This window comes from Prionailurus viverrinus, chromosome A1 (assembly GCF_022837055.1).
Source record: "Prionailurus viverrinus isolate Anna chromosome A1, UM_Priviv_1.0, whole genome shotgun sequence".
Lineage (NCBI taxonomy): Eukaryota > Metazoa > Chordata > Mammalia > Carnivora > Felidae > Prionailurus > Prionailurus viverrinus.
In genome coordinates, this window is record NC_062561.1 from 211,767,416 (window position 1) to 211,784,927 (window position 17,512).

Here is a 17,512-nt window from a genome sequence, read left to right on the forward strand (position 1 = left end):
TGTGGAAAGAAGAAAGAGCATAGAGTATCTTAAGGCAGGTTTTAGGAGCCAGGCTTTATCACTACTTTTCCTCATATTTCATTGGCCATTACTAGTCTCATGGGTGCACCCACTGCAAGTAAACCTGGAAACATAGTATAGCAGCATGGTGGTGAAAGAGAATTGTACATGTAGTGGTCCCTGTTACTAGTATAACAATTCTATATTTAAAAATACAAATTATAATTAATTTTGTAATCCATTGTTTTGGATAGAAAATTGTTAATTGTCCTTTACATGTCCTATTGAGTTAAGTTATAAATGTACAGTTTCATTGGTTAGGTAATGTTTGGTAGTAGTCAATTAGCATGAAAGAAAATATAGGCAGAATTAAGATGATTAATGAGACCTGAAGCAATCTTAATTTTCTTGTTTGACAAAGGGTTCTAGGTGAAATTCAGCAAGTACACACAATAAAAGTGCAAAATGGAAAGGAAAATTTGGATAGGGAGAAATGGGAATAGAGGCAGAAAGTCAAGACTATATAAAATACATGGTTACAGTTTGGTGAGAAATCAGATTTATTAGTAATATTTAGTGAGTACCTACTGTTAGTTTGGCATTTGCAGAAAATCTGAGGGGAGATGTAAAACAAATTCCATTAGGAATTACCTTACATAGGGGTGCCTGGGTGGCTCAGTCAGTTAAGCCTCTGACTTCGGCTCAGGTCATGATCTCACAGTCTGTGAGTCTGAGCCCTGCATCAGCCTCTGTGCTGACAGCTCAGAGCCTGGAGCCTTTTCAGATTCTGTGTCTTTCTCTCTCTCTCTGCCCCTCCCCTGCTCACACTCTGTCCCATTCGCTCGCTCTCTCTCTCTGTCTCTCTGTGTCTCTCTCTCTCCCTCCCTCCCTCCTTCCCTCCCACCCTCCTTCCCTCCCTCCCTCAAAAATAAACAAACACTAAAAAGAAAAAGGAATTACCTTATGTAAAGAAAAATAATTTAAAGAATAAAATTTAGTTTTTTGCATTTGTAAAACTTAAATTTTGACATGTGTGAGAATGATAGATCTGGTACCAAATTAAGACAATTTCAAAAGTTAGGTTTTATAATCTTTAATGTGAATTTGATTAAACATATCACATTTTTTGATATACCTTTTTGTGTCAAGTTTTTTCAGCTATATTATGAGATTGAGCTGATCACGTTAGCCCATCGTACAATTTAATCAGATAACAAGTTTTCTTATGGTCTTTGGCATTGTATGACAACTTGTTATATTCAAAAGCATCGTTGGGTCCCCCATAGACTGTTAAATCCAAAAGAAATGAGATACGTGTAATTAGTGTCTAATAAACATATAAACAGGAATATAATAATAGGGTAGCAAGTCAGGAGAATATTAGATCAGTGGTTGTGTTGGTGACAGTGGTAGAGATTTTATTAGTATATGAGGTGTATAGTGTGTATTAGATATTTATTACTGCATAACCAATCACCCCCAAATTTAGCATCTTAAAACACAAATATTTATGATTTCAGAGATTGTGAAGGTCAAGAATCCAAGAACAGGTTAGCTTGTTAGTTCTGGTTTAGAGTCTTTTGGGAGGAGGATCAAGCTGTCATCCAGGACAGCAGTATCTGAAGACATCTGGGACTGGAAGATGTGCTTCTCAGCTCCTCACATAACTGTTAGCGGGAGGCTTTAGTTCCTCACTATGTAGGCCTCTTTATTGGACTGCTCATGAAGTCTCTCCCCACCCCCCCAACCCCCCAGAAGCCAAGTGATCTGAGAAAAGAGGCTGAGGTGGAAGGAAGCCAGGGTGGCTTTTTAAACCAAATCTCGGAAGTGTCGTACCATCACTTGTATCGTACCCTATTTGGTCACATAGACCAAACCTAATATGCTATCAGAGAGTTACACAAGAATGTGAATACCTGGAGGCAGGAATCACTGGGGACCCTGTTAGAGGCTAGTTACCACAGTCCAGGTAGACTTTCAAGCTTTGACTTAGGAGAAAGCATGGAGGAGACAGAGAAGGGAACTTGTTCCACAGTGCTTGCCCAGCGAGAGTTGGGTGCAATGAATCTGCTTTTGGTGACATTGAGAAGATGAGGTTGGCATTTCCAGTTGGGAGACTGATAAAAGATAAGTAAAAGAAACCATTTGAAGGTGACAGTTGCAATTTTAATCAAGAAAGCAGTGGGAATCCTTTGGAGGATTTTGTGATGAAGTGAGGTTTAAATATCATCAAGGCAGATTACATAAACTGTGCATATAGCCTTATAGAATAAAAAAAAAAAAGATGACATTTTTCAGAAGTCATGAAAGGAGATGTGGCAGTGTTCCTTCAGGACTACTATTGCTAGAAACACTCTTGAAGTTTTCTATTTAAAAAAAAGAAATCTGATCTCTAATAATAACTGATTTGGTTTCCAGTATGAGCCATGGGTGTAATTTGCCACTTAACTTCAAAGTGGCTCTCCTCTGGAAGTACTTGATCATTTCTACCTCTGAAGCTTTTAGAGAGAAATTAAATGTGACAACAAAAATCTTATGAGAAGAATAAATATGTATTTTCTCGGTCTTGAAAAATTGTTTCAAGAAGAATTAAGGCTTATTTTGGAGAGCTAGAGGCTTCATTGCAGCAGTGTTAAGTGACTTTGAGGTTCATATTATGAACATTTTATTTATTTTTAAATATTTTTATTTTTTATTTTTTTATAATTTTTTTCGCATTTATTTATTTTTGAGAGACAGAACAAGACAGAGCGTGAGTGGGGGAGGGGCCGAGAGGGGAGGGGGGACACAGAATCTGAAGCAGGCCCCAGGCTGTCAGCAGAGAGCCTGATGCGGGGCTCAAATCCACGGACCCTGTGATCATGACCTGAGCTGAAGTCAGATGCTTAACCGACTGAGCCACCCAGGCGCCCCAGTTTTTTCATGTTTTATTTATTTTTGAGAGAGCGAGCGAGTGAGCGTGAGAGAGTCAAATGAGCATGAGTAAGCGGGGGAGGGGCAGAGAGAGACAGAATCTGAAGCAGACGCCACACTGTCAACACAGAGCTGACACGGGGCTTGAACCCATGAGTGGTGAGATGGTGACCTGAGCTGAAGCCGGATGCTGAACTGACTGAGCCATCCGGGTGCCCCTATTATGAACACTTTAAATAAGATATTTTATTTATATGTTAATAATGTTAAAGTATGGATTATAGTGAAAAGTGTGAATATTGTAATGTCTCATAAAATTGAAATCCTAACGTTTCTAAGATTTAAACAAGTTGTCTTGAAAAAATTTTTTTCATCACCTTCAGGACCTGAGGCTTCAGGACCCCAGCTTTTGCCAGTGAGGGCACTAAATGAAGTCTTCATTGGGGAGAGTCTATCATCCAGGTACTTTTAAACCTGTGATCTTGAGTTTGGAATTTAATGTTTTAGTATTTTTTAGATATTTATTCAATTTCTATAACTTAAGAATTATGAATAATTAAGGTGGTAGAAGTAATAGAAGTGAATTATTAAATGAAATATTTCCAAAACCCTCTCACACATTTATAATACGTGTTAAGGGGAAAGAAGGTTCTATGACCAAAAAAGTTTGTGAAACCCTAGATTAAACAAAAAGTTATTTGGGTCCTGTTACTGCAGAGCCTTTAATCTATCATATAGGTGGCTTTATAAATGTTTAACAGAATGATATACTAGGCATACATTTGCAGTTGTTACAAACTTTTGTAGACAGTCCATATCACAACTTCCCTACTAATTATCTTAATAGTGTCCCTTAAGGTAGATTTGTTTGCTTATTTTTATCCAGGATCTAGTTAAGGATTATGCATTGCATTGGCCATCATGGCCCTTTAGAATTAAGAACAGTTCCTCAGTCCCACACTGTTTTTTCATTCATGACATTAATATTTTGGAATAGTCTAACCCAGTTGGTTTGTAGAATATCCCTTGTTTTAGATTTGTATGATTTTTTTCCTATGCATGATGAGATTCATGCTAAACATGTTGGGCAGGAATACTACTTGGTGCTAATTGTATCCCTTATGCAACATCGTATGTCAAGTATATTGACAGTTTAAATTTGTAACCATTATTAGCAAATATTAAGGTTAATAAAGTTCTTCATTAGTATAAAAATAATAGTATTTTATTACTGATGAAATCTGTTTTGTGGGTGTTGAGTATAACTTAGGCTTAAATTGTCAGAATTTTGTTTCAAAACTTTTCGTGTGACATTAGTTACCAGTTGTAAAATGACTGCAATAATGTAACGTTAATTTAATTCTTCATTGTCATTTAGAACTTGCCTTTGCATTTTTCTAGATGTAAATGAATTAGGAGTGGAAAATTAGAGATGAATCTGTCCCACTTTGCTGCTACCAGAACCATGTGACCCTTTGAAGATCATGTAGTTGATTCCCTAGTTTACTGAGAGTTCCATGTATTCTGGAATTCTGTTCGTTGTCCTGTCTTTTCATAAGAAGTTTAATTATGATGAGAAATGTTTGTCTTAATTAAAGAAGATATCTCTGTTTTAGCCAATCATTAACTCATGTAGTACTGAAAAGAACAAAGCCTGATTCAGCAGCATGCTTTGGACAATCTTTTTTAGTTATAATTATTTTGATTAATGTAATTTTAAATTTATTCAGTAAAAATATATTGTGTACCTGCTATGTGTGACATGCGAGTCACTAGGGATCTTATTTTTTTTTGGAGCGTGGTAAAATGTGTAATTTTTTAAAGTATTAAAAGTAAAAGTTATTCTTCAAAGGAATCCTAAGCATACATTCTTTACAGAACGTAAAGTGTAAATATATTTATTTTAACATAGTAATAAGACTGACACTATACATAAGATTTTTTCTTTTGCTATATACCAAGTTTGAAGCAATATGGAAATGAATCATGGATACTTTTATGTGATAAAGAAGGCAGAAAATGTATCTCTAATTAGTGATATAATTTAGTCATGATTACTAAAAACAGAAGGCAGAAAGCAACAACTTTAAATGAAATTGAAGAAATTTCTACATTAAATAGATGACAAATGAAACCTTGCCATTTGTGACAGCATGGATGGACCTAGAGGGTTTTATGCTAAGTGAAATAAGTCAGTTAGAGAAAGGCAATTACCATGTGATTTCACTCATAATGTGGATTTTAAGAAACAAAACAAATGAACAAATAGAAAAAAAAGAAACAGACTCTTAAATACAGAGAACAAACTGGTGGTTGCCAGAGGGGAGGGGTGGTGGGTGAAAGAGATAGAGGGGTTTAAGAGAGCACTTGTCTTGATGAGCTCTGAGAGATGTATACAATTGTTGAATCATACGGTACATCTGAAACTAATAGAACACTGTTAATTATACCTGAATAAAAAAATAATAGATGACAAAGGTAAAAATGTTTTGTAAGTTTGTGTTTATCCTAGAGAAGCCATTTAATGGCTTATGTTATTCGGTTTGTATATTTTAAAAGTTGTAACTTCTGAGAGCTTCTACTAGTGTTGCTTTATAATTTGTACTTACTAAAAATTAAATAACTTATAAAAGGAGGAAAACTGGGATCAGTTGACAGACTTTTGGGAATTCAGTGAAGTCCCATTAGATTTTAGATTGAATGTTGTTTTCTGTGGCAGCAGTGATTTGGTTGGTTTATCTCCTAAATAATGTCTGATGCTGCTTCTTTTTGTGTTCTTTGAGCCTCACCTTATATCCTTACTAAGATCAGGAGAGCAGTGGGTTCGCTTCTGATGCTATTGAAAAAGTCCTCACTATTGGAGGTATTAGAACTTACTTTTAAAGAATCTATGACCAAGACCCTTAGCTGGAAAGGAAATGAACACTTGATGCCTGCTGTGTGTCAGGCACTGTGTGTATTACCGCATTAAACTCTCATAGCAACCCTGTGAGAAAGGGTAGTTGTAATTATCAGTGAAAAAACTGAGATTTGAAGAGTTCAAATGACTTGTCCATGGTCATATAATTAATTAGTTAGCATTAGAACTGTCATATAAAACCCAGTATTTCTGATTCCAGGTCCTGTACTGAGGCTTCACTATGCCCTGAAAACTTAAGTGCTTTGCTTGAAAAATATGAAGTGCAGCAATATTATTCCTGCCTCATTTATAATGTTCTTACATTTAAGAACATTTTAAAAGCCCAATTTTTTTTTCTTTTCTCCTATTTGTTCTAACCTAGAATGTCTTATTCTTGGGCTGTAGCAGTGGAGAATTTAAGAAGAAGTATCCCCACTCTAAAGGGACTGTGAGTTTTATTGCTGCCTTAAAAAAATAATTTCCCTGAAAAAAAATTTCTGAGTTGACTAATCTTGATAAACCTGCATGTGAGAATGACACTAAATTTGCTCATTGTTTTGGACTCAACACCTCTTACCTGACTATACTTTTCTTCCTCTCCAGCTCTGCTTCTCTCCTGTCCCCACTTAACTCTAATCAATCTTTTGTTTCAGTGTGATTCTGGCATAATAGCAGCCATTCCTGTAGAGTTGACTGGCTTGTCTGAATGTAATAGGCTCCTAATATGCCTAAAATTCCCAACATTCTAGGAAAACATAACAAAGCTATGAAATAGATTAAATGTGAATATTAGGCCTATCTTTTATGAAGAATGGTGACTTCAGAGAAAAAATGAAAAGGAGTTGTGCCATGTAAAACCTTTAAAGATTGAATTTGGCAGGAGAAATTGAAAGGGTTAAAATAAGAGATAATATTATCCATTGAATGTTAGTGTTTGCAAGCCTAATAATTGTCATTATTGGAAAAGCTATATTAAGAGTTTAACTTTTTTATCTGTTGGGCAAAAATAACCCAGTGTTGATCAATGACACCATTATTTTAAGATACAGTTTACAAAATAAGCTTTTACATGTTTCAAAAGTTTTTTTGAATAATTGCAAATTTGTATGTTCATACAGTTAAGGAATAGTGCCATTTTTTCTGGTGTCAGAAAACCCATTTGATTTAATATTTATGAAATACTGTAAGAAATAGAAATCTCTAAAGAAATTATAGTTTTAGTTTTATTCCTAGTTTTGCCCACTGATGCAGTACTGACTGAGAATTTTTAGAATTTTATCTCTCTTAGCCTACTATCAATTCAAAAGGCACATTAACATGTAACTTAAAAAACACGAGTTGACCAGGAACTGTTGGTAACTTGAAGGATTAGATACAGATTGGGATATATCAAGAACTATCTACCAAGAATGAAACTCACTTAAGAATGGTATTTTCTTTTTGAATTCTGAAATAAGGATCTGTATGTGTTAGAGTCCATAAAAACAGTAGAAGCAATCATAGGTAAAAATTTATAAGGAGCCCTTGTTTGAAATGTTAAAATACTGATATAAAGGAGCATATGGATAGGAGAGGGATGCAGTTTTACAGATTTTTTTTTTTTTTTTACTTTTTCACTTAATCAGTATTGGTATTAGCATCATGGTGTGCGTGCCTAAGTCAGGTATGTCTGAGTCAAGCTGGCCCACTTAGAGTTCATTAGTTCTGAAGAAACGGTGTTTGTCTTATTTACCGTGAGCCATAAATTCAGCAAATCCAGTTTTATATTCTCAATTCTTAGGGCTTCCTACTATGAGATTTCAGTTGATGATGGTCCATGGGAAAAACAGAAGAGTTCAGGGCTCAATTTGTGTACTGGAACAGGATCAAAGGCCTGGTGAGTACCTTGGGATGTTACTTATTGACTTTTGTGAAATATTTTAAGTAATGTAATTTACTCGATGCTGCATATCGGTGTATCTAAGGCCTCTGAAACGCAAGAGGTAGCCTGGTGTTATGTTGGTTGGCCCAGTTTCTGCTTTACTCATCAGTTGGCTCTAGAAGTCCTGCCTGGACTTCTTAGATTAGAGCTATAGCCTGGATTTGGTCATTTTTTAGCCTGTTGCCCTAGGTTTGTAAAGAGAAAAAAGAAAATGTTTTGGGGGGACTGTATTGTTTTTAAATGAAAAATATTTTAAATAATAGTAAAGAAATGAAAACAACTACAGTAACAACAACAAATGTCCTGGAGGTTTGTGCGTCAAAGGCTTAACTAGAGATAACTTGGGCTCCTGTATCTTGTTTACCCTATAACCTCTCTTTGGGTAATGGCTTCGCTTCTTGGTACACAGACACGGATGCCTCCCAGACTTTTATCTGTAGCTATCTTGTTTCCTGAGCCCAAACTTCTGTTCTAAAATTACCTACTAAATAGAATGTTAATAGACCTTCAAATTCAACACATTCAAAACTAAATTTATTATCTTCAGGTTTTTTTTAAGGTTTTATTTATTTATTTTGAGAGAGAGAGAGAGAGAGAGAGAGAGCAAGTGGAGGGGCAGAGAGGGAGAGAGAGAATCCCAAGCAAGCTCCACACTGTCAGCACAGAGCCCATGTGGGGCTTGAACTCAGGAACTGTGAGATCATGACCTGAGCCAAAATCAAAATCGGACACTTAACTAAGTGAGCCACCCAGGCGCCCCCATCTTTAGTTTTTCTTGCTGTGATCCCTGTATTGCTTAATAATATCACTGTTACTGTGAGTTCATGCTCTAGAGAAAAAACAGTACTCCTTAAAACCTGGCTCTTACTTTTGAGTCTCCCTGTTCTCCTCTTTACATGTACTGGTCTCTGAATCCTGCCAGTCACGCTTCTGAAGTCCTTGCCCCTCTTTTTCAGTTTCTACTGCTGTGTGGTCTACTGCTCTATGCCACACTTCTGTTTCTGCAGTTTCTACTGCTGTTTGGTCCAGGCCCATCTTTTTAGTGAATAATCTTTGTGTCTCACCCTTTATTCTTCAGGCTGTCGTCCATACTGCCAACAGAGTAATATTTCTAAAATGTAGATAAATTTGACTATTCCTTTCTGTGCTGTAAAGGCTTCATTGACTTCTGACTGTGTTCAGATTAGTCTGTGTGTAAGACCCTTTAAATAAGAAACTTCACCAGCCTATTGTTGCCTTACTCTAACCCATTGGCACAATGGGGACACTGCAGGCTACTTGCAATTCTCAGCACAAGCCACATTGTCTCTGGGCTTTTTGTTTTTGCTCAGTGCAACTTCTTCCTGCATTGAATGCCTGAACATTTTCTACTTTCCTTCCCCTGGCTGAAAAATCCAGTCTTCAAATGTCATTCTCTGTAGGGAATCTCTACTAGGACCTAGTTCTTTTCATCAGCATAATGAATCCCCTTTTGGTGCATCCCAAGCACTTTTTCGTAATAGCACTTTGACAGCACTTACCACATTATTCTCTAATTACCTAATACCCAGCTGGTTTGAGCAACTTGAGGTATTTGGCATGGTGACTAGTGGTTTTTTTGTTTGTTTAGTTTTTGCATGTATAGCACAGTACCTAATACATATCTCTCATTTTTTTTTTCAAATAAATGACTACATGCTTACAAATACAGGTAGCAAACACAGTATTAATCTGTGATTTTAAGTTTGGATAGTTTAAAATGGAGTTTTACTTCCCATTTTTTCGGTGTTTTTAATACTTTTTATTGTGGAAAAACTTAAAGATCTGTAAGAGTAGGCAAAATAGTATAATCAATATCTGTGTACCCATTAATCAGTTTCAATAATTATCAACACATGCCCAATCTTGTTTCCCTTTTGTCTTCTTTTGTCTCATAATACTTTGAAGTAATTTTCAGACATCACAGTTCATTCATAAGTACTTAGTAACTTCACATCTTTTAAAAATATCCTAGTCTTAGCCAAATAAACCTTTGGAGAAAAATGAGAAGTATCATTTTAAAATATTGGTTAATATTTCATTTTCCTGAGGGGGGCCAGTGAGAACTACATGTCTAAAATGACTTTAACAATAGTTTGCAAAAGTAATTTAATAATCTAAGATGCTATAAAATTATTTTGTAGCCCTCATAAAATGAAAACATTAGTTAATTGCTTTAATTTATCATAACATCTTTTCTGCTCAACATGATATGTTACTTGGTGAAAACTGGATTGAAAATCAGAAATGGTTTCCCAGATCCTTCTCCCCTTCTCCTAGAATTCTCACCGCCCCCTCCCCCCCCCCCCCCCCCCCCCCGCACCCCCATCGTGGGCAAAGCGGTATAATTGAAAAGAGTACTGGCCTGGAAGTTAGAGAGACCTGGCAAAATCACCAACTAGCTTTGTGATCTTGTACAAGTTTCCTTTTCTGAAAAATGAGGGGAAATGGACTGTGATTCTGTAGGTTCTGTTGTATGCAGTAAATACAAGCTATCAGTTATTTAGCCCCTGTTACTTTGAATATACTGTGGTAGGTACTTTTTATACATTGACTATAATTCTTACAGAAATCCTGCAAGAAAGTGGTAGTATCCCTGTTTTATAAAGTAGAAATTGAGGCTTCACAAGGATAAACAATTTAGGGTGAGGTCAGAACTAATGTCAGAACCTGGATAAAAAAAAGCTCAGGTGTGCTTGACTAAAAAGCCAGTGCTTTTTTGACTGCCAGCTTTTTAATGTTTATTTGAGAGAGATAGAGACAGAATGTGAGTGGGTTAGGGGCAGAGAGAGAGAGAGAGAGAGAGAGGGAGACAGAATCTGAAGCAGGCTCCAGGCTCTGAGCTGTCAGCACAGAGTCCGACGCGGGACTCCAACTCACAAACCGTGAAATCATGACCTGAGCCAAAGTCGGGTGCTTAACTGATGGAGCCATCCAGGCGCCCCTGACTGCCAGCGTTTAAATGCAGAGGGGGAGCTGTCTGTAGAAGCCGCTGGTTCAAAGATGTGTCACTAGGTTGTATTGAAAAATTATTAAGGTAAACTTGGCTGATCTTAGTGAAACCGTGGTTATGCTAAAGGCAGTGAATAGGCTTTTGACTTTTGCACTGGGGTGTGTGTGATTTTATTTTTTTTTATTAGAAAAATTTTTTTAATGTTAATTGATTTTTGAGAGAGAGAGAGAGAGAGCATGAGCGGGGGAAGAGCAGAGAGAGAGAGAGAGAGAGACACAGAATCTGAAGCAGGTTCCAGGCTCTGAGCTGTCAGCACAGAGCTCGATGCGGGGCTCGAACTCACAAACCACAAGATCATGACCTGAGCTGAAGTCAGATGCTTAACCGACTAGCCACCCAGGTGCCCCTGATTTTGAGTTTGTTTTCAACCTTTCAGTAGTAAGAAGAGCATAAAGGATAAGAGCCATTAGGCTTGCTTGTAAAGCAGTCCTTCCCTCCATTGCCACACACCTCATAGTTGAGTCCTGTGTTCCCATTGGATGTGAATAAATGTGGCTTAGATTAGAATTTCATTCATTTCTGTGTTGCTTAATAAAGTCTGATGTCTAGAACTCTGTCACTAACTATATCCTATCCCTGCCACCTTGATTACTCAGCCTCTTCTCTCTTCAGCCTATGTAGCTTGCTTGCTTCTAATGTTCTACCTTACTCCCTCCCATTGCTGATTGTTCTTTGCCTGTGATTGCGTTTTCCCATTCATCTTCTGTCCTTTTTCTCTTCAGAAAATGGAGGGAGAGAAGAGAAACCTAGGGGCCAGAAGGACTGAGGAAAGCTGTACATTTCCATACATTAATAACTTTTATCAAACTACCATTAACAAAATTTTTTTTTAACGTTTATTTATTTTTGAGAGAGTGTGAGCAGGGGAGGGGCAGAAAGAGAGAGGGAGACACAGAATATAGAGCCTGATGTGGGGCTCCAACCAACGAACCATGAGATCATGACCTGAGCTGAAGTCAGATGCTTAACCAACTGAGCCACCCTGGTGCCCACCCCCCTTTTTAAAGTTTATTTTGAGAGACACTGAGACAGCACAAGTGGGGGAGGGGCAGAGAGACAGGGAGACAGAGAATCGCAAGCAGACTTCATGCTGTCACTGCAGAGCCCGATGCGGGGCTCAAATCCACAAAACCATGAGATCATGACCTGAACCTAAACCAAGTCAGATGCTTAACTGACTGAACCATCCAGATGCCCCTTGAACTACCATTTCTAAGCACTTTCTTTGTCTGAGCTAAATATGTTAAATTTTCAAAAATACTCTGGAAGTAGGTGATTATTTTTTAAAGTTTATTAATTTATTTTGAGAGAGAGCATGTGTGCGATTAGGGGAAGGGGCAGAGAGAGAGGAAGAGAGGGAATCCCAGGAAGGCTCTGCACTGATGTGGGGCTCAAACTCATGAACCATGAGATCATGACCTGAGCTGCAATCAGACGTTTAACTGACTGAGCCACCCAGGTGCCCCTGGAAATACGTGATTTTATTTTCGTTAATAGAGTAGTAAAGTCTCAGAAGTTTCCCAAAGCCATATGGCTAATAAATGGTGAAGACAGACTTTAAATTCTGTAGACCTTACGAATCACTGGAAAGAAAGGAATAGAATAGCTTATTTCTTTTACTCTTCTTTTTTTTTTAAATTTATTTTTTATTTTTTAAAATTTAAATCCAAATTAGCATATAGTGAAACAATGATTTCAGGAGTAGATTCCTTAATGCCCCATACCCATTTAGCCCATTCCCCCTCCCACAACCCCTCCAGCAACCCTGTTTGTTCTCCATATTTATGAGTCTCTTCTGTCTTGTCCCCCTCCCAGTTTTTATATTCTTTTTGTTTCCCTTCCCTTATGTTCATCTGTTTTGTCTCTTAAAGTCCTCATATGAGTGAAGTCATATGATTTTTGTCCTTCTCTAATTTCACTTAGCATAATACCCTCCAGTTCCATCTACGTAGTTGCAAATGGCAAGATTTCATTCCTTTTGATTGCCGAGTAATACTCCTTTGTATATACTCCACATCTTCTTTATCCATTCATCCATCGATGGACATTTTGGGCTCTTTCCATACTTTGGCTATTGTTGATAGTGCTGCTATAAACATGGGGATGCATGTGTTCCTTTGAAACAGCACACCTGTGTCCCATGGATAAATGCCTAGTAGTGCAATTGCTGGGTCACAGGGTAGTTCTATTTTTAGTTTTTTGAGGAACCTCCATACTGTTTTCCAGAGTGGCTACACCAGCTTGCATTGCCACTAACAATGCAAAAGAGATCCTCTTTCTCTGCATCCTCACCAACATCTGTTGTTGCCTGAGTTGTTAATGTTAGCCATTCTGACAGGTGTAAGGTGGTATCTCATTGTGGTTTTGATTTGTATTTCCCTGATGATGAGTGATGTTGCGCATTTTTTCGTGTGTCGGTTGGCCATCTGGATGTCTTCCTTGGAGAAGTGTCTATTCATGTCTTTTGCCTGTTTCTTCACTGGATTGTTTTTTGGGTGTTGTTTGATAAGTTCTTTATAGATTTTGGATACTAACCCTTTATCTGATACGTCATTTGCAAATGTCTTCTCCCATTCTGTCAGTTGCCTTTTAGTTTTGCTGATTGTTTCCTTCACTGTGCAGAAGCTTTTTATTTTGATGAGGTCCCGATAGTTCATTTTTGTCTTTGTTTCCCTTGCCTCTGGAGATGTGTTGAGTAAGAAGTTGCTGTGGGCAAGATCAAAGAGATTTTTGCCTGCTTTCTCCTCGAGGATTTTGATGGCTTCCTGTCTTACACTGAGGTCTTTCATCCATTTTATTTTTGTGTATGGTGTAAGAAAGTGGTCCAGGTTCATTCTTTCTTATGTCGCTGTCCAGTTTTCCCAGCACCACTTGCTGAAGAGACTGTCTTTATTCCATTGGATATTCTTTCCTGCTTTGTCAAAGATGAGTTGGCCATACGTTTGTGGGTCCGTTTCTGGATTCTGTTATGTTCCATTGATCTGAGTGTCTGTTCCTGTGCCAACTTTTACTCTTCTTTTAATTCTTGATACTAGGAGATAAAAGTTTTCCTATGTGACCCTCTCCTTGCTTTGACTATAAAATATGGAAATGTATGACTTTGGATAAGATAGTTGTTATAACTGATAAACCCCCACTCAGTGACTTAACACAATAGAAGTTTATTTCTTGTTCTTATAAAGTCCAAGTGGGTGTTCCCAATTGGGAGGTGGGTCTCAAAGTGGTGACTCCAGGTATCCAGGCTCTTTGCATCATCTGCCTCAACCATCTTTTAAACATAGCTTTTGAAGTCACTCTACTCATTTAAATGAAGCCACAGAAGGAAGAAAAGCATGGAGGGTCACCTGTGGCAGGCTTATGAGACAGTCTTAGATATGTTGTCTATGACATCTACTCTCATTCCTGTAGCTAGAACTCAGTCACATGGATTTATGGCAAGAAAGGATGGAAACGATAGTCTAACTATGCATGTATGCATGTAAGTACACACACACACACACACACACACACACACACACACACACACACGAAGGGTTTGGGGATTAGCTCTCCCATTTTGCACTTCCCAAAATTCCTCCACAGGATATAGGATGTAGGGGTTATGTTGCATAGCAGGTTGTCTCTGATTTGTCCCATTGTCATCTCAGTCCTCTTCCCAGCATGGAACACAATTTGCTACATTCACTGGGAGAAGTACTACTGAGCGCAATCACATATATTTCTGTGTGTTTTTTTAAAAGACTTTTCCCAGTTCCCTTCCTTTACACATTCTGTTTTAGCTGACTTAATTAAGGGTAAGTGTTCTTAAGTGAAGAGAGAAAGCTTTACTAGCTAAAGAAGAGACAAGATTCAATTTGTCTTCAATTTGATTGTCTTTAGTGGAAGTTTTATCTGATTTCAAATGGAAACTCTTAGAATGGTAAAGGTTGTAGACCTAAGAATAAAGGCATCATGCGTTAGCTAATGCCTGTTTAAGCATATAGTTTGTCTTTGATGTAGAATATAAACCACTCCCAAAGGGAGACTGAATTGGCTGAGATCCAGGTTACAACCATAGGAAATTCGTCTTAACCCCAATTCAGAGGACTTAGTTTGGGTTGGCTTATGATATCCCTAATAAATCATAATTCTAGGAATATTTGATCAAATCATAGAAGACTTTTGTTCTCTTAAGTCTTCAAGGGTCACCTGGGTGGCCCAGTTGGTTGAGTGTCTGACTATCGAATTCGGCTCAAGTCATGATCTCACGGTTTGTGGTTTCAAGCCTCACGGTGCCTCCTTAGGATTTGCTCTCTACCTCTCTGCTCCTCGCGGGCTCATGTGCTCGCTCTCAAAGTAAAAAAAAACTTAAAGAAAATTTAAATCTTCAGTATTTTAATCCAGTGGAACCCTAATAAACATGGCTCATTTTATGTGACTTTTAATTTAAAATAAAATTCTGAAACCATATCTTCTAATAATGTCAATTAGAATATAATTCATGCATATCTCTTTCATTTGATACTTTCATTCGGTATTGAGTTCTTGCCATGAGCCAGGTAGTGCCGCAAATGCCTTGCAGTGTGTATGTAATTATGCAGACGGTAATTATGATGAGATATGTATTGCGAACTTCACACTGAACAGTAAAAAAGTCAGGACACTTACTGGCGAAAAATAGAATATGGTGAAAAATAGAATAGGCAAGGACCAGATTTGGGATTTTTTTAGCATAGGGATTTGGTGTGTGAATGACCCCAAATTTTTAATATAAAATTTGTTACCTGCATTTTTAAGAGAATGCCCTAAATGTTATCACATTTCTCAAAATGTGAAGGGCATAGGGTTGGAAGTGTATGCAAGAGTATCTATTACTCCCCGTCCTCAGAAAGGTTAAGAGCCACTGAATTATGTTTATAGAGTTGTTTGGGTCATTATGCTGCTGTTCATTGAGATTATCTACTGAGGCCACGTGAGAATTCTGTAGCAACAGAATTCTGAATTACTGGAAAGAATTAAAAAGAAGAAAAAACCCAAAAACCTTTCCTTAACCTTCTTTGTAGACCCAAGGACAGAGCTACTTTTAGGTGATTCGTGTTTGTGTTAACATTTTTTCTTAAGTGTTTAAGCAAAGCATCACACTGGTAAAGATTTCTCATCTTTTCTATTTTATAATTTAAAGAAATATTTACAAGTTAAAAATAGGTTATAGTACAGGGACACCTGGGTGGCTTGGTAGGTTAAGTGTGTCTGATTTCAGCTCAGGTTATGATCTTGCAGTTTGTGGGTTCAAGTCCCACATCGGACTCTGCTTGGGATTCTCCCTCTCCTTCTATGTCTGCCCCTCTCCTGCTCATGCTCTTTCTCTCTCAAAATAAATAAACATGAAAGAATGTTATAGTACAAAAGGGTTTAAAATGAAAAGCTAGTCTTTCATTTCATTTATCTAGTACTAATCTCCAGGCACAACCTATATATATATATATATATATATATATATATATATATATATATATATATTCTACATAATGCCTTTGTTTTTTTAAACTTATGTTTCCATCAGCACATACAGTTCTATTTTATGCTTTTTAATCTCTACATAGTAACATATTTAACCAGCTTCCTATGGATATGAGTTGTTTTGCTATTATAAACAATGCTTCAGTAAATATCCTTGCACATGTCTTTTGTGTACTATAGATAGAAGTATCTTTTAGGATAAATTAGGATGAGTAATATGTTCATTTAAAATTTTAATAGTGAAGAATTGCCTTCCAACTGCAACTTCCATAATGCCATCATGTATGAATGAGAATGTCTTTCATATACCTTTGATACATTATCAGTTTTTAATTTATGTGTCCTTAAGTAGGAGTAAGATTGAATGCTTTTTCATATAAGCCTATAAACCGTTTACTTGGCCCACTTTTTAAAAGTGGGTGAAGGAGCTATCATATTTTGGTTGCTTCTTCTTGATAATTTCTAAGAGTTCTCTGTATATTAAGTAGATAATTCCTTTTTAATTTAAAGTGTGTTTTTAGAATGAGAACAAAGAACTTACATGGTGTTTCTTTCTAGGTCATTCAATATTAACAGGGTTGCGACCCAGGCTGTGGAAGATGTTTTAAATATTGGTGAGTACCAGAATAGCTATTTATGTTACAATTATAATGTACTATATAATGTATATATTTTATTGTATGTTAGCTATTATGACATTATTTACTCAAGATATTCCACCCTTTCCTTTTTCAATAGCAAAACGACAAGGAAATTTAAGTCTTCCATTGAACAGAGAATTGGTAGAGAAAGGTCAGTGACTAATGATCATAATTACTAACAGTTTCATTCAAGTTCTGTATCAGTCTTTAGGATGTTATTATGAAGTGTACTTGTCTAATTAGCAAAGCATTGTACTTTTTTGACTCAAACAGGCCCTTGATATAATACCTTTACGTATATTTAAACAATAAAAAGTTTAGAGCTGGACTTTATATTAGATTTTTGTGAACTATGAAATACAACCTCTGTGCCAAAACTCTTAACTACATACATATTCTGGGGGATAGGAAAATATAGAAAAATACAGATCTGGCAAATGGGAAATGTTTACCTAAACTCTGTGTGCCATTAATATCCTCTGAATGAAAAGGAGTTCACTGAGCTGTGAATGCTTATCTTCACATTCACTAAAATCTTCTCTTTAACTTTCTCCTTTCTATTCCTGCCCGGTTACTTCAGGGTTCCTTTGAGAGAACCAGCACTGTTG

General features: G+C 37.0%; 1 protein-coding gene across 1 annotated transcript in view; it reads left to right on the forward strand.

Annotated features, from left to right (window-relative positions):
- The window catches only part of NADK2 (NAD kinase 2, mitochondrial), a 48,694-nt gene that overhangs the window by 24,619 nt on the left and 6,563 nt on the right, over positions 1-17,512 (forward strand). The window contains exons 7-10 of the mRNA XM_047867202.1: positions 3,297-3,375; positions 7,593-7,688; positions 16,822-16,877; positions 17,002-17,055. Of these exons, the coding sequence (XP_047723158.1) occupies positions 3,297-3,375; positions 7,593-7,688; positions 16,822-16,877; positions 17,002-17,055 (285 nt within the window). The remainder of the gene's footprint in view (positions 1-3,296; positions 3,376-7,592; positions 7,689-16,821; positions 16,878-17,001; positions 17,056-17,512) is intronic.